Source organism: Lepisma saccharinum, chromosome 11, assembly GCF_977018435.1.
Source record: "Lepisma saccharinum chromosome 11, izLepSacc3.1, whole genome shotgun sequence".
NCBI lineage: Eukaryota > Metazoa > Arthropoda > Insecta > Zygentoma > Lepismatidae > Lepisma > Lepisma saccharinum.
In genome coordinates this window covers 36007598-36032397 of record NC_139239.1, presented here as the reverse complement: position 1 = coordinate 36032397, position 24800 = coordinate 36007598, and the positions used below count along the sequence as shown (strand labels likewise).

General features: G+C 35.1%; 1 protein-coding gene across 1 annotated transcript in view; it reads left to right on the top strand.

Moving 5' to 3' along the window:
* The window catches only part of LOC145995001 (uncharacterized), a 48164-nt gene that overhangs the window by 7765 nt on the left and 15599 nt on the right, over positions 1-24800 (top strand). The window contains exons 2-4 of the mRNA XM_083131533.1: positions 13648-13765; positions 14957-15427; positions 18732-18821. Coding sequence (XP_082987659.1) covers positions 13693-13765; positions 14957-15427; positions 18732-18821 — 634 coding nt within the window. The 5' untranslated portion in view covers positions 13648-13692. The remainder of the gene's footprint in view (positions 1-13647; positions 13766-14956; positions 15428-18731; positions 18822-24800) is intronic.

Genomic DNA, 24800 nt, shown 5'->3' with positions numbered 1-24800 from the left:
TTGTTACGGTCCCCTTCGCTTGGTCTTCTTCCGAAGTTGAATGGAAGGCAAGTGTCGCCAAATTTTTACACACGAGTATTGATTTTCTTTGAGGTTCCAATTTTATTTGGTGGAAGTAATCTACGCGGTATTTCTGCCGCCTTTCGTAACATTGCAAAGACTATTTGACCAAAACCGTAAGGAATTTGGCTGAACTAAGAACATTCAGTTCCAGTATCTACAAGTTAAAGTGGATGCCAGCCACTATTTGCCCTTATTTCGGGGTTGCGAACCACGGACCATTTGATTATTGCCTTATATACATCAGGATTCACGTAAAATTGACCAGATGTTTTTACTGTTAGGGACAATATTTCGCATTTTTTGTGTATTTTTACTCAGAAAACGCTATTTGAACGATTCAAGCAAGAGTTCGCATGGCAATTTAGACACACAAACTGTGTTTCTTCAACTTTAGCTGAAATTTAGGTTTATTTTTTACTCTAATATCACAATTTCTTCTATTCAGACAACATTTTTTATTAAATTTTGGACTCACAAAGACATTTTTCAACTTTTAACTTGTTATTTTAAAAGTTTATTTCCATTTTTTACTCTAATATCACAATTTCTTCTATTCAGGCAACATTTTTTATTAAATTTTGGACTCACAAAGACATTTTTCAACTTTTAACTTGCTATTTTAAAAGTTTATTTCCATTTTTACTCTAATATCACAATTTCATCTATTCTGGCAGGAGTGTTTATTCCAGTTTAGACTTGCAAAGATAATTTTTTCAACTTCTTTTATTAATTTTTCTATTTATTGCCTTTTGTATTTTATATTTATTAATTCTTAACTTTGAGTTTTGTTCTTTATTTAAAGAATTTCTCTAATCACTAAGGAAGAAGTACTTTTAAGTAAAACTGTACCCACAAACTTTATTATTACTATTATTATTATTATTATTATTATTATTGTTGTTTTTTGTTTTGATGTAGTTGTTGAATCTTGTTGTTGTTGTTAGGGTTTATTGACTTCCACTACGGTATTTTTGGTTTGCTTCGTAGGAAAGTTTGTTTATTTTAGAGTTTCCTCGGTATTTTCTTACTGTTAGGGTAGGTAAAGTTTCCTAAATATATGAGTAGGGTTCCATATATTCTTGTTCTTGCATGTTTTTCATATGATGTGATCACCACAACTCTCCAAGTGCTTTTACTGCATGTTTCCATTTTTATTGAGGCTTAGTGATTCCTAGAGCCACTTTATGCATGAGAGAAAGCTTGAAAATTTTGATCTCAGATAGCCGTCAACCTTATGTCAGAGTATTTTCGAGTATATTTTAGTCTTATTATGGCCCACTAGAATATCACGGCTTGCTTATTTTTTAAGTATGTTGCGCAGTTATTGTATTTTTGCTTTTGCTTTCTAGATAAACTGTATGAAATGTTTAATATTTGTACTTTTTGCACTTATAAGAGGCCAAACTTTTACTGTAACTAAAATTATTATGTCTCTAGGCACTGAAACCCCTTTACCAAGAGTACTATAACTGCATGTTTATTAATATTGTTTCTTTCATCCCTCAAATATAACAATTTAACAATATAATGACTAATCACAGGACAAGTCGATGTTAGCAGATGACTACGTGGCTCTTAAGTCCACCTGCCAAACTTTTCTTACCATGCTATTTACTCTTATAGTTTTTTATTCGGGGTACATTTCAAGTACTACTTGACTTTTTGAGTGTTTGATTAACACCAGGGGTTATTTGTATCTGTTATGCTGTATTATTTGAGGCTTCTAATTTTTATTCTACAATCACTATATGTCCATGAGAACTAAATTCCACTGACTGAAGCTTAAAGCTTAGGCTCTGCAGCATGTTGAATGGTTAAGCACTGGGCAATATGAATTTTACAGAGGCTAGTAGGAGGCATAGGAACACACGCCAGAGCATTATTAGCGTGCAAGAAGCACTTTCAGGGAGTACTACGAGGAAACGAAGTTGATTTTTTTGAGGGCTTTACCAGTTACACAGCCAATATTTGCTATTTCAAGTAACTACATGTACCAGAACATTTTACAGCCCATCACTAACTAGACTTCAATTTATACTATATTAGGGGCTAAATGTAGCAAGAACACTGATTGTACATACTTTTGAGAATCCAACTATATCAGGATTTTTTCTATGTAAGTATATTTTTATTGATTACTAACTTTAACAGACCAATCAGGAAGACAACAAAATTCACTAAACTTAGTACTATAGTGTAGGTGATTGCATGAAAAGTAGAAATTATAACATACACAAGATTTCGCTTTTTTTTTTTTGCTTTTGTGACTAATCGTGACGCTGAGGATGAATGGATGGCCAAAAATCTTAAGGACTGGATGTATTTTACCACTACAGACGCCTATGTAGAAACACTAGAGTACTGTTAGCTTTCAAAATTGACGATATACTGTACTGTTTCTTAAATATTTTGTACTTGGCACGTTACAGTTATATCCATTTCAGGACAAATATTGCTAAAACTCTCAAATTTACTGGTACAAGTTGATATTTCTGCTATCAGAGGAATTAACAACCCTATTTTACAAACAAACGGTATTGTTTACACTTTATTTACTTCAATCTGAGACTAATATTTTACAGTAATTGAATCATTCAGCCCTAGTCAATACTTTACTGCATCAGAAAGTTTGTTATTAATCTAATAAGTATGCTATTTTGTGATATTCTAATGCAAACGTTGTTTAATTCACTGGTTATAATGCAAACTTTTGCACAAATTCGATATATTCACTACCTTCAAACCAAACAATTGTACTTATTTAGCGCATTTCATTTATATTTCTTGTAATTAACTTATGTTTCTTATAATTAACAAACTAAACTAATTACTTGGGCATGTTAAAAACCTTATTTTTTACTATTTCCTATTCTATCAGGTTCTATATTGCTGTTTTTATCAATTATGTAAGACCACACTCTGGTAAATGCACATAGAGTATTAGTAATCCCAAAGTGGTGTTTTTGGTGTCCAAGTTCAGATGAGAGTCTGCTATGTGCCTTTTGCAGGGGATTGCATGTGAAGTGTATGCATATTGAGCATTATTGAGTGTGTAGGCTTCCAAGTTTTGCTGTTATTTTCCTATAATTCTGCGAGACTGTAGAGAGTTCTCCCTTTTCAACCAGTTTTCTTTCATTGATTGGATACTTTTTGGGAACTTAGCAGTTTTTTATGTTATGAAGCAGATTGTTGTAGAATATTTTGCATGGTCTTTTGTGATATTGAGTGCCTGCTGTAACGGAAGTAAGTATCTTTCCTTCTTGTGTTGATGTTCTCGTGTAGGTTTCCTATTTTCGGTCAAGTTGCAGTAGGGAACTTAACAGTTTTTTATGTTATGAAGCAGATTGTTGTAGAATATTTTGCATGGTCTTTTGTGATATTGAGTGGGTGCTGTAATGGTAGTAAGTATCTTTCCTTTTTGTGTTGATGTTCTTGTGTAGGTTTCCTATTTTCTGTCAAGTTGCAGTACTTAGAATAATCGCTATTGTCTTATTGATCTACGAAGCTCCTTTGAATAATCATTTGCATGTGACCCTATACTCCACGCTGTACTTTGTTCTGGTAGCTATCTTTTGAAGCCTTGGCATTCTGCTAGTACAGTATTATTATCGTAGAGGTAAATTAGTTCGTGAAAATATGTATTTTTCTGATTAACTATAGTCGCTTAGTTGTTCTAGCAGGTATAAGTAGTTACTGCTGATGTTGTTAATTTTCTATTCGCAGGGGCTATGTATGATGTAGCGTATTTGTGTTGGCTGTCCCTTTTATTCCTATGTTGTTGAGTTTCTCCATAAGCATGTCCTGTTTTACTCTATTCTAGGCCTTGTTGCTGCTAGATATCTGAGGTATGTTGCTGGTTCATATCTGAGCTAGCTTGTTTGACTATCTATTATTTTTGCTATGGCTGTGGCTATTGATGTCCCTTTCTGAATTCCATGTTGGTTTCTGTTTATCCTTGTTGCTGCTTGTTATCTGAGTTAGGTTGTTTGACTTCAGGACTATCCTTTTTTAACTTTATTGTTGATTGCTGTTTTGTTTATTTCCTTATTTGTTTTTATTTGTTTACTGAATCTATTTGTTTTGTGTCTTGTAATATTATTTACTATAGTAACAAAATTATTTTTAAAAATTGATATTTATCAACATATTTGTATATTTCTTGTTCAGTATTTGTCAAAGTTTAATTTATTTTGTCCGCTATCTTTAGCAAGTAACACTATTTTGAAATTTAATATATAAATTCATGAAAATTTACTGTAATTTTATATCAACTAACATATTTATTTTAACAACAATAACAAAATTGTACAAAAGTTCAAATAGCAGAAGAATTGTACTCTTAAATTATTAACTTTGAAAAAATAGTATTTTTAAAACATTAACTTTGTAAAAATTGTACTTTTAAAACATTCACTTTGAAAAAATTGTACTTTTAAAACATTAACTTTGAAAAAATTGTACTTTTAAACATTAACTTTGTAAAAATTGTACTTTTAAAACATTCACTTTGAAAAATTGTACTTTTACACCAGAAATAATCAAATATATGGGAAAGAAGGAGAAGTTCTGTTGCTCAGAATAATAAATATGGGATGGAAGGAAAATAATTTTGTTACTATAGTAAATAATATTACAAGACACAAAACAAATAGATTCAGTAAACAAATAAAAACAAATAAGGAAATAAACAAAACAGCAATCAACAATAAAGTTAAAAAAGGATAGTCCTGAAGTCAAACAACCTAACTCAGATAACAAGCAGCAACAAGGATAAACAGAAACCAACATGGAATTCAGAAAGGGACATCAATAGCCACAGCCATAGCAAAAATAATAGATAGTCAAACAAGCTAGCTCAGATATGAACCAGCAACATACCTCAGATATCTAGCAGCAACAAGGCCTAGAATAGAGTAAAACAGGACATGCTTATGGAGAAACTCAACAACATAGGAATAAAAGGGACAGCCAACACAAATACGCTACATCATACATAGCCCCTGCGAATAGAAAATTAACAACATCAGCAGTAACTACTTATACCTGCTAGAACAACTAAGCGACTATAGTTAATCAGAAAAATACATATTTTCACGAACTAATTTACCTCTACGATAATAATACTGTACTAGCAGAATGCCAAGGCTTCAAAAGATAGCTACCAGAACAAAGTACAGCGTGGAGTATAGGGTCACATGCAAATGATTATTCAAAGGAGCTTCGTAGATCAATAAGACAATAGCGATTATTCTAAGTACTGCAACTTGACAGAAAATAGGAAACCTACACAAGAACATCAACACAAAAAGGAAAGATACTTACTACCATTACAGCACCCACTCAATATCACAAAAGACCATGCAAAATATTCTACAACAATCTGTTTCATAACATAAAAAACTGTTAAGTTCCCTACTGCAACTTGACCGAAAATAGGAAACCTACACGAGAACATCAACACAAGAAGGAAAGATACTTACTTCCGTTACAGCAGGCACTCAATATCACAAAAGACCATGCAAAATATTCTACAACAATCTGCTTCATAACATAAAAAACTGCTAAGTTCCCAAAAAGTATCCAATCAATGAAAGAAAACTGGTTGAAAAGGGAGAACTCTCTACAGTCTCGCAGAATTATAGGAAAATAACAGCAAAACTTGGAAGCCTACACACTCAATAATGCTCAATATGCATACACTTCACATGCAATCCCCTGCAAAAGGCACATAGCAGACTCTCATCTGAACTTGGACACCAAAAACACCACTTTGGGATTACTAATACTCTATGTGCATTTACCAGAGTGTGGTCTTACATAATTGATAAAAACAGCAATATAGAACCTGATAGAATAGGAAATAGTAAAAAATAAGGTTTTTAACATGCCCAAGTAATTAGTTTAGTTTGTTAATTATAAGAAACATAAGTTAATTACAAGAAATATAAATGAAATGCGCTAAATAAGTACAATTGTTTGGTTTGAAGGTAGTGAATATATCGAATTTGTGCAAAAGTTTGCATTATAACCAGTGAATTAAACAACGTTTGCATTAGAATATCACAAAATAGCATACTTATTAGATTAATAACAAACTTTCTGATGCAGTAAAGTATTGACTAGGGCTGAATGATTCAATTACTGTAAAATATTAGTCTCAGATTGAAGTAAATAAAGTGTAAACAATACCGTTTGTTTGTAAAATAGGGTTGTTAATTCCTCTGATAGCAGAAATATCAACTTGTACCAGTAAATTTGAGAGTTTTAGCAATATTTGTCCTGAAATGGATATAACTGTAACGTGCCAAGTACAAAATATTTAAGAAACAGTACAGTATATCGTCAATTTTGAAAGCTAACAGTACTCTAGTGTTTCTACATAGGCGTCTGTAGTGGTAAAATACATCCAGTCCTTAAGATTTTTGGCCATCCATTCATCCTCAGCGTCACGATTAGTCACAAAAGCAAAAAAAAAAAGCGAAATCTTGTGTATGTTATAATTTCTACTTTTCATGCAATCACCTACACTATAGTACTAAGTTTAGTGAATTTTGTTGTCTTCCTGATTGGTCTGTTAAAGTTAGTAATCAATAAAAATATACTTACATAGAAAAAATCCTGATATAGTTGGATTCTCAAAAGTATGTACAATCAGTGTTCTTGCTACATTTAGCCCCTAATATAGTATAAATTGAAGTCTAGTTAGTGATGGGCTGTAAAATGTTCTGGTACATGTAGTTACTTGAAATAGCAAATATTGGCTGTGTAACTGGTAAAGCCCTCAAAAAAATCAACTTCGTTTCCTCGTAGTACTCCCTGAAAGTGCTTCTTGCACGCTAATAATGCTCTGGCGTGTGTTCCTATGCCTCCTACTAGCCTCTGTAAAATTCATATTGCCCAGTGCTTAACCATTCAACATGCTGCAGAGCCTAAGCTTTAAGCTTCAGTCAGTGGAATTTAGTTCTCATGGACATATAGTGATTGTAGAATAAAAATTAGAAGCCTCAAATAATACAGCATAACAGATACAAATAACCCCTGGTGTTAATCAAACACTCAAAAAGTCAAGTAGTACTTGAAATGTACCCCGAATAAAAAACTATAAGAGTAAATAGCATGGTAAGAAAAGTTTGGCAGGTGGACTTAAGAGCCACGTAGTCATCTGCTAACATCGACTTGTCCTGTGATTAGTCATTATATTGTTAAATTGTTATATTTGAGGGATGAAAGAAACAATATTAATAAACATGCAGTTATAGTACTCTTGGTAAAGGGGTTTCAGTGCCTAGAGACATAATAATTTTAGTTACAGTAAAAGTTTGGCCTCTTATAAGTGCAAAAAGTACAAATATTAAACATTTCATACAGTTTATCTAGAAAGCAAAAGCAAAAATACAATAACTGCGCAACATACTTAAAAAATAAGCAAGCCGTGATATTCTAGTGGGCCATAATAAGACTAAAATATACTCGAAAATACTCTGACATAAGGTTGACGGCTATCTGAGATCAAAATTTTCAAGCTTTCTCTCATGCATAAAGTGGCTCTAGGAATCACTAAGCCTCAATAAAAATGGAAACATGCAGTAAAAGCACTTGGAGAGTTGTGGTGATCACATCATATGAAAAACATGCAAGAACAAGAATATATGGAACCCTACTCATATATTTAGGAAACTTTACCTACCCTAACAGTAAGAAAATACCGAGGAAACTCTAAAATAAACAAACTTTCCTACGAAGCAAACCAAAAATACCGTAGTGGAAGTCAATAAACCCTAACAACAACAACAAGATTCAACAACTACATCAAAACAAAAAACAACAATAATAATAATAATAATAATAATAATAGTAATAATAAAGTTTGTGGGTACAGTTTTACTTAAAAGTACTTCTTCCTTAGTGATTAGAGAAATTCTTTAAATAAAGAACAAAACTCAAAGTTAAGAATTAATAAATATAAAATACAAAAGGCAATAAATAGAAAAATTAATAAAAGAAGTTGAAAAAATTATCTTTGCAAGTCTAAACTGGAATAAACACTCCTGCCAGAATAGATGAAATTGTGATATTAGAGTAAAAATGGAAATAAACTTTTAAAATAGCAAGTTAAAAGTTGAAAAATGTCTTTGTGAGTCCAAAATTTAATAAAAAATGTTGCCTGAATAGAAGAAATTGTGATATTAGAGTAAAAAATGGAAATAAACTTTTAAAATAACAAGTTAAAAGTTGAAAAATGTCTTTGTGAGTCCAAAATTTAATAAAAAATGTTGTCTGAATAGAAGAAATTGTGATATTAGAGTAAAAAATAAACCTAAATTTCAGCTAAAGTTGAAGAAACACAGTTTGTGTGTCTAAATTGCCATGCGAACTCTTGCTTGAATCGTTCAAATAGCGTTTTCTGAGTAAAAATACACAAAAAATGCGAAATATTGTCCCTAACAGTAAAAACATCTGGTCAATTTTACGTGAATCCTGATGTATATAAGGCAATAATCAAATGGTCCGTGGTTCGCAACCCCGAAATAAGGGCAAATAGTGGCTGGCATCCACTTTAACTTGTAGATACTGGAACTGAATGTTCTTAGTTCAGCCAAATTCCTTACGGTTTTGGTCAAATAGTCTTTGCAATGTTACGAAAGGCGGCAGAAATACCGCGTAGATTACTTCCACCAAATAAAATTGGAACCTCAAAGAAAATCAATACTCGTGTGTAAAAATTTGGCGACACTTGCCTTCCATTCAACTTCGGAAGAAGACCAAGCGAAGGGGACCGTAACAATGGCGACCCTTTCTTCCCCACGCGTATCCATGAACGCGCGCGGTTTGGGGGTGCCGATGAATGTAACCACATAACAGGTTCTTCCGTAACAGGTTAATATTATTAACATGGATTCCGCTCGCATACTTCGTTTGCATATAGGATACATCGTTCAATTTCTTCGCCATTAAAGCGAACATGTGTTATAATATCTTCTACCTCCGATCGAACGCGTCGACACCGGTTGAATTCGGGTAAATCCGGATCCTTAATTATACCAAATATGACTCACCACCGACGCCAAAATGGCCGGACGTGACCGAAAATGTCTTTTGTACATTAATGGAAAAACCATTAATTCCAAGTTCCCACGTGTGCATAAAGCACCCCTGACTCATATCCGGCAGAAACGCATATATAATATACAACAATAGTGTTAGGTTAGAGTAAAAACGAACTCCACAATAGTGTCTTTTGTACCTTAATGGAGAAACCATTAATTCCAAACTCCAACGTCAGTATAAATCATCTGTGACTCATATCCGGCAGAAACGCATATATAATATACAACAATAGTGTTAGCTTAGGTCAAAAACGGAATACATAATAGTGTCTTTTGTGCACTAATGGAAAACCATTAATTTCAAACTCACACGTGTGCATGAGTCATCGATGACTCATCTCCTCCTCCACCCCCGACACGTGTCGCCACGTGGCGCTAGATTAATTAACAATAGCGTCACCCCTCGAAATGAATAAAAAAGCCATTAATCATAATTAAAAATGACAGATAATCGATGAAAAACGACGTCAAGTATTTTCAACTCTACTAACTGTAAATACCATCTTTTATACACCAATACAAAACAGTTATATATTTTTACATATTCTAATACACATTATGGCTACATGAAAATAATTACTTTAAAGACAGATTTAGGATACAGAACATCTGCAAAAACAGTAGTTACAATGCAGAATTTTCGTTTTCTGATTGGTTTTATCAAAAGACCGATGTGGAATTTATAACCGGAATTTTATTTTATTTTGTATGTCACGGCCTGTGACAATTTTATTTTCATGTTATTCTATTACTTATGGTTTTGTTATTTTTATAAAACAGACGATTAGTTTCGCACCAAGAAGTTTCTTGCCAGCATCATTGACTGTCCGAATCATTCTGGTAGGTGTATATTACATTATCGCAGAATAGAGAATCTTACAATTAATTAAATTTCTGAAAATGAAGAAGAGAAAAATTTTGAGATGATATTCTTGAAGCATTGCAACAAATTCAACGCCACCCACATATTCCTTGGCTCTGATTTAGAGGCGTCTCAGCCTCATGGTCATGGATGTACCCTGACTTTTTCCCAGGGAGGGGACAAGACAAAACTTTTTTAATGGGGCAAACAACAAGGTAGGGCAAGGAATGTACATTTCGAAATTGTGGCAGTGTTCTGTTTTTTGAATTGTTTGATTTGATTGATTTAGTTTATTTTACTTCGCTTTTGTGCCACTGTTGGCTAAATGCGAAGATGGGGATGAATGATATGATGAAATTTATGAATGGACACTCACAAATACCCATGCCCAGGCCGGGATTCGAACCCGGGACCCTTGGCGTCGTAGCGCGATGTGTTTGAAAAGGAGACGACATTTACTATATTTTCTGACGTAAAAAGCACAGTGAACAAAATATAAATTTTCACCACTTGTTTTCCACTGCTCCCTGGTCCTTAGTTGGATACGCCCTTCCCCCCTTCCCCATGCTATTGGCCTCTGTCTAGCTGTATGTCTTGCGGACTGTACGTAAGATAGCGCATTTGGCATTGAGGATGGAATCCTGTGGTCGAACATCACCGTCCATCTGCAGAAAGCAACTGCAGTTAATATTTACATTCTTTGAGCTAAAGAGGGCGTGTTAACGTTGATTGTCGGCAATAACGTTTACGAACGGCACGAACGGTGCTAATGCAAAGAGGTAGTCCCATCTTCAAGCCAAGGCGTGCTCAACTGTACCTGAGAATGAGGTCAACGCCCGGCTGCGACTTCCTGCTGCTGATGTAAGAACGCAGCTAAGTGGAACAAGGTCAGTGGAATCCCTGGATGACGTGTGTCGATGTCTCGCTGCACGGTCATGCATCTTGATGCTACACGTACGCCACCTACCTTGCTCCGCCGGATGGGAGTTTGGCTTTCTGATTGATTGATTTCATGTATTTTTACTTCGCCTTTTTGCCACGTTTTAAAGATTGCGAACACAAGGATTAATGGTGCTAAAATGAAGTCGATGAAAGGACAATCACAAACACTCATGGACAGCACAGCACACACGTCTCACAGAGATGAGTCCACACGCCTCGTTGGGCCTCAAGATTGCAGTTTGCAGTTACCACCTTCGACGTGGACGTGAGGTGTTTGACTTTCTGAACTGAGCGATATGCACGCTGTAAGATACAAGGGCAAGGTCTCTGTGTTGTCAAAGCAAAGTCGGTTGTTTTCAACACACTGCAAGAAACTTGTGGATACCTTGGAAAACTTAGTTTCGCCCCATGGCAATACACAACCAGTCCTACATATATTTCGCCATATTTTCTGCATATTTGATATCTGGGCCAAGGAAGGTTTTTATGTCGGGGCACTCTCCTTCCCTGGCTACGCCTCAGGCTGCAAGTTGTTTGTTGTTGTTGTTTGGCCTATTTAACACCCCTTCCGTTTCGTTAGCTCTGACGGGGAAGATTGGTAGACGAAAGATACAAGGAAAGGGACACTGCCAAGAAAAGTAACGTAAATGTCCATGATCTTCGTTATACATACTTCAATATTTACCTGAGTCAAGGGAGGAAGCGCCAAAGGTAGTGTTGTCCACGGGACGAGACGGGACAGGCTTTTAAAAATTCGAGACGAGACGAGATTGACCATGTGTCATGAGACAAACAAATATTTTCGAGACGAGACAGCATTTCCACGAGACTTCCACGAGACGAGACAGGCCAAAGTCTCGTCTCGTAGGCAACACTAGCCAAAGGTAGGTCAGAGGGGGTCAAGGCCCACTCAAAATCAGTCTGACACACCCTATCAAAAATGAAATAACCAACTTTTCGTGATGAAAATGAAATCGTCGCTTCGGAACATCAAATTTTCATCTTTGCTGCTTTCAGATTACCAACATACGAAGTGGCATGCAATTCAAAAGGTTTTTGCAGAAACCTCAGTTTTATAAATAAGGTTGGATGAAATTAGACAAAAAAAAAAAAAAAACTTTCCTTCCGCTGGGCTCGAACTCGGCTTGCCCGCATGCTAGTCCGACACGATAACCAACACTCCAAACGAGACAACACGAAACTCTTTCGCAAGTAGTTGACTGAAACGCAAGTTAATTTTCAGATTGCTAATTCCCAAGGTATAACATGCCTAGGCAGATGTGTCTTGCATTTTCTGTACTTTTGTTATTTCAGTCGCTTTGGTCTCTCCCTAGGTTAATCACGGCAATAATGAGGAATATTTTTTTGACAAAGATGATAAACAGACACACAAGAATAATCACCCTCGCAAAAAAAAAGCCAGAACTCGAGTCTGGAACCTTCGACGCGAGGTGTGTTTCTTGTTCTAACTACATCTGTGTGTTTTCGTTAGTTATGAAATGAAGTAAATAAATAAGACAAGTGAGTGTAAGGGACTGGAGAATCGCAGCTACGTAACCATTGAGAAGACATCCATCGCCTAGATAGAGAAACTCTATATCCCATTGCGATAGAGAACTTATTAGAAGAATGAAAATACAGATTAAACGAACAAATTTGATGCGTATCCTTTCGTCAAAATGCCTAGAAAACAATATTACATACTTCTTCACTAATAGAAAAGAATAAAAAAATTGTCCTTGGTGGGAATCGAACCTAGACCTCACTGATGAAAGCTCTGTACGCCAACCAACACTCTATCAATAGCACCATGCTTTCTTTTTTCCAGTCAGTCTGTTTTCTTCCTCAGCACCTGAAGATGAAAATGCATGTTAATTTCTCTCATAATTGTTTCATTGTCTATTAATAGAAACCACGTATGTCACAAATAGACGCATTCTTTCTGTGAAAAATCCCATGTTTCGCACATCGTGTTTCTCCATTTACTGTTATTTGGACATTCACTTGGAAGTTAAAACTTAGCTTTGTGTCTTTGTTTTCACGTGCATGTGTGTGAGAAGAATGGTGTGAACGTGTGTTCGATGTTTTTCTGGGCATTATTTTCGTTCAAAGCATTAATGTAATTGTAAAATATGTAATTTACTGTAATGCAAGGAGTGAAAATATAAACCCAGTCCGTCAGGTTCGTTCCCAAACAACATTAAATAATGGAACTTAACGTGGACCGAGTATTTTTCCATGTCGAGAACACGAGACATTACGATCGACAATCTTCATCTCGTATTTCTCTTTGGCATCACTACTCAATTTACAGAGATGTATACCCGTGACTGGTATACAAGCCGCAGAATTTCAATGCTGGTTGGGTTGTCTAGTCACAAGGCGCTTGGTGGTCAGACATGGATGGCTTGCTTCAGTGCTTCTTCAATAAGGTCGTTACAAGCCAGAACTGTCCGTGACTGTACCTCAGTTACATGGGGGGAGGGTCTTGTAAGAGTAGCCCCGTTGCCCCCTTCCGAACTATATTCTTGCTTATATTTTTCTTTAATTTTTCTCTTACATGTGTTTTCGAGAAACCATTGTTGTTATCTTGTTACACTTTAACATAAATTTGAATAATTAATCTGAAAAGAAAAAGACTAGTGTTTCACTAAAGGAGATATTCTTTTTCAGATTTCATAGAAGTGAGAGTCATAAAACCAGGAAGCCTGATGCACCATGCGGCTATCCTTGATCATAGAACTCCTCATCATCTTCCTTCTTCTGGCATTTGCAGCTTCCAGGGTCATAGGTAAGTGAGACGCAGTCTCAATTTCAAAATTACTTGAGTAGTTTTCATTTCTGGTGTATCACTGTTTTTTTTTAAAAAAAAATATTTTATCACAAAAATGTTGATGAAATTAATACAGGTTTAATAAAAACTTTAATATTATACAGATCCTGTCAATCATTTAAAATCATATTTAGTCACAATTTCTATTATAATTGTCGTATATTTTTACTTGCAATTTTTATCTAGCCAAGATTTATCTGTCAAGTATCCAAATAAAAGTTGTAACACGTTAGGCGAAACATGAACATAAATCGTTACCAACCTGCCCTTGCTGTTTGTGGATGATATTTAGCCTTTATTGAAACGTTTTTGAGCTTTGTTGTAAGTCCTGAAGTATGAAACACTGGTGCAGTTTCTTGTAAAAGAGTATTTAGTTTTGTTCAAGAGTAGGTTGATTCCACGCCAGATAAGCAGCGAGTTCACACTCTTGAAATTTGATGTACAGGTTTTTCCTCATCCATAATGAAGTTATGGCAAAGGTTTCGTACAAATATGCATTTTATTTTCAATTTGGGTGAGGGGATTTTGCTTATTTTCCTCATATTCATATTTTGAAAGCATCGTTACTCAGTAACCAATAAAGGTATAAACATGCACTGTGTCTCATTTGAAAGTATATACGACGCACAAGTTTGAACGACACATTTTTCAAACAGGCAAAAAATATCGGAAAATTTCCAGTAGGCCAATTATAGTGCACGTGTGTGTACGCCGAAGGTAAGCAGCCGGTAGCAACTTGAATTTGATTCGTTTTCGAAGTATTTCTCCCAATGCGGATTTTAGGTAACTGTTGCTGTTACACCTCCTGCACACACAAACTTACCCGCAGGAGCCTCCCCGATAATGTGGTGATAACCCCTGTAACCTTGTAATAAAGGAGCTCAGGTTCGTTCCCCGGTGAAGGGTCATTGCATTGTGATTCAGATCCCAGTTGAAACTGTAGGTCCAGTTCCGGTTAGCCTATCTGAGTATCAAAGTGAACTTTAAACAAACAAACAAACAAAAACACAACAGAGAAATGTACAACCTTAGATTGTGTTCAAATAGCACACATTCACATTCAGCAATCAAGGGCAAAAAAGCTTTGCTTTTTTATGTATTACTGTAACTAATATGGTTAAATACGTATATTACAATTTTCTTTTGCAGATCCTGGGGACAACAATGATTATCCAAGAAAATTAAGTAGCACAAGTAACACTTCTCAAAGACAAACAGCCGTTGTAGATGGAAACACTGCAGCAGCAGGAGCCCCAGTGGCAGCTGAACCTCCTGTGGCAGCTGAAACTAGTGTGGCAGCAGAAAATCCTGTAGCAGCAGAGCAGAAGCCAGCATCAACAAATGAAACAAAAGCAAACGAAACAACAACAGAGGAGCCGCCGACCGAGGCACCGCAAGCAGCAGACGAAGAAACGAGTCAACAAGCAGAAGCTGTGGCTGCAGTGCAGGAAGAACAGCAACAACCGACGTCAGCGAAACCAACGACGCCGAAACCAGCGTCTCCGAGCACAGAGGCAACAACTTCTACAACCCCGCCTCCTCAAAGAGCTTGTACTTGCGAAGAGCTCACGTGCAGCTGCTGTCGAGAATTTCCCAGACTGCCTCTATTGAGGGGACCAGGTAAAGCATTGTTGTGTAACAATATTGTTGCCTTAAGGGGAAGAGGGACATTTTCCCCTAGGTCTTTCTCGCTGCGGTAGCTGCTGATCACTGTTGCCAACTTCACTCATTTGGAGCCGGATCTGGCTCTTTCGTCACTCGTTTTTCTGTGAACTGTGGCACCCGCCCCCTGTCCCCTATGATGCCACTATTTGCTCCGGCCCACAAAAACCAACTTTTGGCATGAGTGTACATTTTGCACATGACGTGATATTGTTATATTGGCTGCGTCGCCCCACCCCCTCTTACCTCCCCAGCTACTTTTATATAGCGCCGTGGATAAGGTGAAGATGAAAATACTGTTATCCGGAAATCCTTTATTTTCGATTTCATATGAGCTTCAGTTGATTATTGAGATGGGTAATGCCGCCAATTGTAGGCGGTGAAAGTTAAGAATAAATTGCCATCACTTTAAAGCTAATGGTAATAGCAGCGCCCCCACCCCCTCTGACACCTAAAATTACCCTAGGAGGCACTTAACGCAGCCTTCGTTAATCTAGCTTCTTGCATCTTTGGCATCTTTAGCTCTATTAATGGTGAAATTTAGCTCTTTTATGCACATCAGGTTTGGCAATACTGCCAGGGTGGCCGTAGGAGGCAAGGAAAAATGCATTAGGCTTATGGGACAATTATCTTATTCGTTCTCTCGGCAATATCAAACATCCAATGACGTAGAAAAGTACATGGACGGAAAAAGGAGACATTGAAGACATGAGACATGAGACATGAGACATGAGACATGTCATAGTAGTAGGAAAAGTCGAAACTCCCATTTGACTAGCCGTAACTTGGAGTTGAAATCGATTTCCCATAAGGAATACATGGGATTCTGTAAATCCTTATTAATCATAGTTTTCAAACATCGTGTCAAGGTTACTATTCAACTTGAAAAACAGTTTCCACTTGCAACATGGACAGACATTCATACTCCCTTGCATACTAAACCCTATTTTAAATAGCAGTGCCCAATCCGACGATATTGAAATAAATGCACAACTTGTGCGTAATTGTCCCTCTTCACCTTAAGCGAGATTAATGTCGAAAAATAGACACTTGCCTTGCCCTCGTCCATTTCATGTATTTAAAGGATGTTGCAAACGTAAAAACTAAAACTCATATTCATGTGGTCAGTGGCGTAATGATCGAGGATTACCATTCAAATATTTGGAAGGTGGCACAGTTAGATATGACTGGAGTAATTTAGTAAACAATAAAACACTAAAAAGCTGACCAAAGTACAATTTATTGTATAATAAGACACTTAGAATTTATTGTGAATCTTTGTCTGAAGAAGATCTTGTTACAGGGTTGAAACGTTACGTTTATAAGTGTCTTATTTTACAATACATTTTGTCTTGGTCAGCTTTTTAGTGTTTTATTAAACATGGAGATAAGGCTTAACAGTGTTACCATTAGTAAACAAATGAATAGCCAGATAACACAATTAACTTAATGAGTTAATCAAGAAAGAATTTTAGAAACTGACTTCTCTCGGGATGCCCGTTTTATATGAAAGTTGAATTAAGCTTATTATATACCTACATGGCTTGTTGTGGGATTTCTATCTCCATTACACTGCCATTTGAATATCCGAAGATAAACTACATTGATATTTCAAAGTGCTCGCTGTTTCCCCAACAGCAACAAACCCTTGGAAAATTTGCATGTTCCAAAATTACAAGGATGAACCCATATCTTCAAGTGGAACGTCACGTACTGTAAAAATTGCCCTTGTGCATGCTACATCTTACGAGCTAGATATGGATATTTTTAAGCTTCTTTATGCAGTTGTAAAATAAGTAGTTCACATCGTGAAGGTACTTGCTGTGCACACACACATTTATGTCTCATGGTGCTTGCTCCTGTAGCTTCATATTAACGTATTACCACTGTTGCCATTTCTGTCACGGTATTTTGCAGATTTGAGTACGTTACTCATATAATCCAAACAAAACAGAAATATATTAATTTCAACTCATTATACTTTTTCTTTATGATTATGTTGTCGGCAAGTAATATTTGATAAATAACTTTAAATGTTCCGGAAGCTATTCACAAGAACAGAATAAAATTTCTCCAACTACAGGCGCAGGATTCTGTGGTGGAGTGGTTAACATATCGCACTTCTACACAAAGGATCCTAGGTTCAAATCCTGCGCAGAACGGATCTATGTTTGTCCCATCATCTATTTTCATCAGTTTGTCATTCATCCCTATCGTTGAAATTAGTCTAGATAAATCGATAAAAAAAATGATAAAAACAAAACAATAGTAGGAAAATTATCCCTCTAATTTTGTTCTTTTATTTCATGTACTTTCTATGTTTTAAGGAATGAAATTGCAAGTGTGCTAGAGCAGAAGTTGTACTCTGCTCATTAGCGTTCTTCTTTTTTTCATTCTTCAACCTCACATTGCGGAAGATGGATTGAATGAACACGTAGACAATTTGTCCACTATTATACTTGCTGCCAGCTGTATACTGTATGATAAGTTTCATTTTTCTGTATATTTTTAGTTGATGCAGTGAATCCAATATTAGCCAAAAAACAGATGCTCTAACATATTTTATGTTTCTATTCTGGTCCTGTGCTTTTACGCCTCTCTATGATAAATCGTACCATGGAAATGAATGATGAACTGATGAAATAGACAATGAGAAAAATACGCGATCGCGCCATACGTTAACCACTACGCCACAACGAACCGAAAGTATTAATAGTAAAGTCAATAATATTTGAATTCTGGTACTTCATTGTAGTTACTGGGTTATTATTGATCTTCAGAGACTGTGTCTAACCGAGGTACAGTTAATCTACGTTGTTCTCTCGTAAAATATGAAGGCACTTTATACTCAAGACCTGATTATGTTAGAAAAGGATGGGGCTATTTTGAGTTGATATTTCTCACATTAATGACTTTTTCAAAAATGTAATAAAATTAAGATATTAAAAATAGTATACAGTTGCAACAAAATTTTATATATTAATCTAAATCACTATGATATCTAAATATAAGGTGTACTGAAAACAAACTTTGGATATTTGCAAGAAATACTGCTTTACTTTTCCCATTAGATTCTATTAGCCTATCTGTGTATACAGTGAAAGCAATAATTCAGATTTTTAGCAATTATTTCATACCATTTTTTTTAATTCTAAAAGAGATATTTGCTTGGTGTACTTCCAAAATGTTTGTTGTTCTACTTACTGGTACCAAATAGTTTCTATGTATGATAAACAAGTAAGCGAAATTATATTTCTTCCAGCTTGTGCAAAGCTCACATACCATGATGAAGATGAGATGTCTCTAGCTCTGACTTTTGGCCGAAGAGTGCTACACAACACCACAATCAAAGGTAAGAGAAACTTATTATTACAATTGCTATAATTTATTAATCAGAAGACATATTTGTTACTCATATTTGTTGGCATACTAGGATTATTAACGTTAGCTGTTTCAAAGGGAAAGATTTTTAAGATGGATAATATTTCCATATATTACAGTTGTTGTACTTCCTTTGTATTTAACAATAGGGGCTATATAGGCGCTATTTGTGTCCTTAACATACGCGGCGACAAATCCATGAGTAAAATCGAAATACTGGACAAGGCTGCTTCAATAAAATAAGACATATCCGTTTAAGTTAATTAATTTGATCCAATATACGAGCGATGAACAACAAACAACTTTGCTTAGTAAGGCTTTGCTGTTCGAAGCTTCGTTTTGAAGCTATAACCCGTCGAAAAGCTGTATTGTCTAGCCTGTGTGAATTCAACTACACGGAGCTAGAGCATGTATCTCATTCCTAATAGGAAAAAAACTGACTCATCCCAACCACATCTTTATTTTAAAGTAAGTACTGCGAAAATAAGAATAAGTAAACTTTACATAATAATACAACAAACCACAACCCTTTCGGGGGTTGGGGTTATGAACTCTTGATAACCCCAATAAGTACTTCTTGAAGAGAACGAAATAAATAGAGGGATCTTTATTTGTTAGGACTAAAGTAACTTCGAAGATGCCAACATAGAATGTTTGGTGCGATTCCTATTAGTTCCCATTATTTCGTTAAATCAAAGCTGTCTGAAAATACTACATATTAGTAAGAGTAATGCATGCTTCTAAAATATAGCCTACGTGTGATTTTATGAATAGTAAGATAAAGGTCAGAGAATCTGATGAAGCTGTGAGAACAAAATAAGAAAAACTATTTTAGGGTTCGTTGCAGGTTGCTTTTACGTACCTGAGCATGTCCTTATTGGGCATTCATTTTTTTTCGACACTCAAAAACTTACAGTGCGCAAAAGCTACTTCTTGTTCCCGATTTAATGTTGGTTGAGGTAGGCCACAGAAATACAGTAGTAGTATAGCAATGAATGTTTAAAAGAGAAGTTACAGCTACAGAAGTTAATTTTTGAAACTTGAGCAACACTAAATTGTTTTGTTGAACATTGACAAAATTTTATCCTAATGCACATGTCATTGATTTTTAAATTTAGCGATATTTTCTTCAGATTCGTATTTTAGGGTTTTAGATATGTCGTAGTTCAATTTTTAGGTTATTATACTAATACGTATAGTTATATAGTAGGATACAATATTGTATAACTTTTTACTGCTTCTTCGTGTCCTGTTTGAAATGATCCTTACGTATATGCTTCTGTGCGTGTGTGTGTGTGTGCGCGTGTGTCTGTCTGTACAGTGGGATTCATGAGTATTGCCGTGCAAATTGTACATCTCCATGTTCGTGCACTTTATTTGACCCAACAAGAGCTTCAAGAATTAAAAGAAAACTCAAAACAAGATGTTGACAACTTCTGCACCAGCATACATAACAATCCATCGCTTAAAAACATAGGATGTAAGAGCAAAATTAATGAAAATAGTCATGGATAATTTGCACGGTAATACTCATGAATCCCACTGTACCATACATTTATATATTCAATAAACTGGCGTGCTGAAACAGATTTTCGGATATGTTTTAATCGAGAAACAGAATAATTCAAGAAATGGTATCATGATTTTCATTGATCATTAATGAGCCTGGCATATACTGTTTTATAAAATCGATTTGAAACGATTAATGTCAGAAAACAATTCTGATATCAATTTAACAAATACACGTTTCACAACATCTTCTAGACGGCATTTCTAAGTATGCATTTACTTTGATAAAATATGTTTAAGAATTATTTTGTGTTGAACAAAGATCCTCCATAATAAACTATTTTGCTTATACGCGCATTCGTCAAATTAACGGTTGTGAAACTTGTGAATGATTTATAACCGGAACGCGAAGTCGATTTGCTGTTACAAATTAATTCCTCAATGTGCAACAAGGACGTTTGGCAGTTTATTGAAGATTTCTCATACAGAAGAAAATTTGAAATTTCTCAGCAGACAACACTTTTACACAACGGTAAGTTTACCATTTTATTCACACACTTAATACATTTTCGAACTTTTATTTTCTCTCAATCACAGTACTTATGCGCATGTCTGGCACTTCGTAGTTACACTCAATATATGTCACTTACGCACCAAATTCGCACTTTGCATGCCTATCTTGCACGCGTTTCACGTTTTGCACTTGCATTTCAACATATAACTTACCGTTTGGTAAAGTTGCCGGGATCGTGATTAACACTATCCAAAAGCTTTAAGATTAAATGAAGAGACTCATAATCAAGCACATCCTAGTTTACTACATATGCAGGGAAGTTCATAAGTATGTAAATACCCGTTTCCACACCTATGAACTACGAAAAACAAAGCTCCACCATCATAAGGGCTAACATCATATATATCAACAACCAATTCTGGTGAATTTGTAACCCATTTTTATATGTAACGTGATCACATTTTCATTTAAGAAAATGAAGTAGACTCCAAGACGGAGGGTTTAAAGATTGCCGCCATTTTGGTAACATATCCTAAAAAGATTTCCTCCTTTCATACCTATTTCTTCTTCTTCACCGATTTGTCCCTATCGCCATTAAATAAGGCGATTTTGGACATGTGTACTGAAGGAATGCATCAGACAAAATGCGATAACATCCCACGTTAAAATAAACTCTTCCTCCTATTATAGTAGCTGTCCAGGAAGTTAGGTGGCCAGGAGAAGGGAATTGTAAAACTAAAAATTATACTTTTTTCTATGGTGGTACTGAAAATCATAATTTTGGAACAGGCTTTTTCATAAATAATAGAATTATCTCGGCTCTTAAAACAGTAGAATTTATTAATGATAGGATATCATATGCAGTTTTACAGGGTAGGTGGTGTAAAATTATTTTAATAAACATACATGCACCAACGGAAGATAAAGATGATAATACTAAAGATGATTTTTATACAGAGTTAGAACAGGTCTTTGATAAATTTTCTCAGTATGATATGAAAATTCTGTTAGGTGACTGTAATGCACAGATTGGCAAAGAAGAGACATTTAAACCCACGATTGGTAAAGAAAGTCTTCTTGAATTAAGTAATGATAATGGTATAAGATTGATTACTTTTGCAACCTCAAAGAATTTAATTGTGAAAAGTACCACTTTTAAACATAAAGATATCCATAAATATACCTGGTCTTCTCCAGATGGTAAAACTCATAATCAGATAGATCATATTCTCATTGATAAGAGAAGGCATACTAGTATAATTGACGTTCGTACACATAGAGGTGCTGACTGTGCCAGTGACCATTATTTAGTAATTGCTAAATTAAGAGACAGACTCTCAGTGATAAATCATAAGCAACAAAATCTAAAAGTTCTAAAATTTGATACAGGAAAGTTTACTGATGAAAGAATTAAGAAAGATTACCAAATTAAACTGTCAAATAGATTTGATGTTTTGCAGGATTTAAGTGATGATGAAAATATAAATGAAACAGACGTAGAATTGGGAGCACATACGTAATGCAATAGAATCAGCAGCTAAAGAAAGTATAGGATACCATAAACCGAGAAAAAGTAAGCCATGGTTTGATAATGAATGTCATAATCTAATAGAAATAAGAAATCAGGCTAGACTTAGGTGCTTAAATAACTCTGATAATACAAATCTAAACAATTATGATAGAATAAAGCGAGAAGTTAACCGCACATTTAGAAGTAAAAAAAGAGATTACTTGAAAACCAAAATTAACAAAATTGAAACAAACAGCAAAAATAAAAATATCAGAGATTTATATAAAGGTGTAAATGAGTTTAGAAAGGGGTGGCAGCCTAAAGTAAACTTGATAAAAGATAAAGACGGTGATTTTCTAGCTGACCCAAGTGATATTCTAAATAGATGGAAGAACTACTTTAATGACCTTTTAAATGTCCATGTAGGAGATAAATCAGAAGTGAATGAAGTACACACAGCAGAACCTTTAGTTCCAGAACTAAACTTGACTGAAGTTAAAGATGCTATTAAAAGGCTAAAGAATAACAAAGCACCTGGCATTGATTTAATACCAGCTGAGTTAATTAAATATGGTGGAAATTCGTTAATATGTCAAATTCATAAATTAATTTGTTTAATATGGAATAAAGAAGAAATCCCTCAACAGTGGAAAGAATCCATAATTGTTCCTGTGTTTAAAAAAGGTAATAAAATGAACTGCAATAATTACCGTGGAATTTCTCTACTCTCAACAACATATAAAATATTATCTAACATTCTTTTAACAAGACTAACCCCATATGCTAATGAAATTATAGGTGATTATCAATGTGGATTTAAAAGTAACAGACCAACTACAAATCAAATTTTTCACATCAGACAGACACTTGAAAAAAAGTGGGAATATAATCAAAATGTCCATAAGCTATTCATTGATTTCAAAAAAGCATATGATTCGGTCAAGAGAGATAAACTATATAATATATTAGTAGAGTTTGGAATACCTAAGAAGCTTGTTAGTATGATAAAAGTATGCACCAGTGAAACAGAAAGTAAAATTCGTGTGGGTATTAATATGTCTGACAAATTTACAATTCATGATGGGTTAAAACAAGGAGATGCATTATCTCCATTGCTCTTTAATTTTGCCTTAGAATATGCTGTTAGGAAGGTAAAAGAAACTAAAGAAGGACTAAAATTAAATGGTGTGACTCAGTTGTTAGCATATGCAGATGATGTAGACTTACTGGGGGATGATGTGAATACAATTAAGAAAAATGCTAAAATATTTTTCAAAACTGCTAAAGAGATAGGTTTGGAAGTTAACAAAGAGAAAACTAAATATATGCTTACAGGCCGAAACCAAGTGTTAGGTAATAATCAAAATCTAATTATTGATAACAACTCGTTTGAACCAGTTTCAAAATTCAAATAATTAGGAGTAATTTTAACAAATGAAAATTATATTAAAGAGGAAATAAAAAGTAGGCTTAATTCAGGAAATGCATGTTACTTCTCTCTTCATAAACTTTTATCTTCTCGTTTAATATCTAAGAAACTAAAAGTTAAAATATACAAAACAGTAATTTTGCCTGTAGTATTATATGGATGTGAAACTTGGTCCCTTACATTGAAAGAGGAACATAAATTGAGAGTATTTGAAAATAAGATCCTTAGGAAAATCTTTGGACCTAAAAGGGATGAGGAGACAGGTGAGTGGAGAAGGTTACATAATTTAGAACTACATAATTTGTATTCATGTCCAGATATTATTAGAATAATTAAATCAAGAAGACTTAGGTGGGCAGGCCATGTGGCACGAATGGGAGAGGAAAGTGGAGTTTACAGGATTCTTGTTTGGAAACCTGATGGTAAGAGACCTGTAGGAAGGCCAAGACGAAGATGGAGGGACAACGTTGAGATGGACCTAAAGGAAATCGGTAGGGATGGAAAAGAGTATATAGATCTTGCTCAAGATAGGGAAAGATGGAAGGCCTGTGTTGCTGCAGCCATGAACCTTCGGGTTTAAGAAGGCTAGAGAGTTAGTTAGTTAGTTAGTTAGTTCCTATTTACAGTTATAAATAGGTCCTTCGCAAGTATGAACACAAGAGACAACACAAAACTCTTCCTCCTATTCACGGGTGTAAATAGGCCCTTCGCAACATGAATCTTCACAATATAATTTGGTTAGATAAACACAACACATAAGTCCGCCTCACACCGAGGCACAAAGCGAACTCCCTCATACCTATATCATGTATCAAGACGTTCGAATTCCTGTTTCACGATCCGTATTTGTTTTAAACGTGTTTCCGCACTTGTGGTGGGCCACTCTGTATTTAAATCGGAATTGTAGTTAGAAATATTTGGTTGGACCTGCAACCTTCGCCATCTTCGTGAAGTTTGGGTCAATTTCTACGAACTCTCATTTTCATCA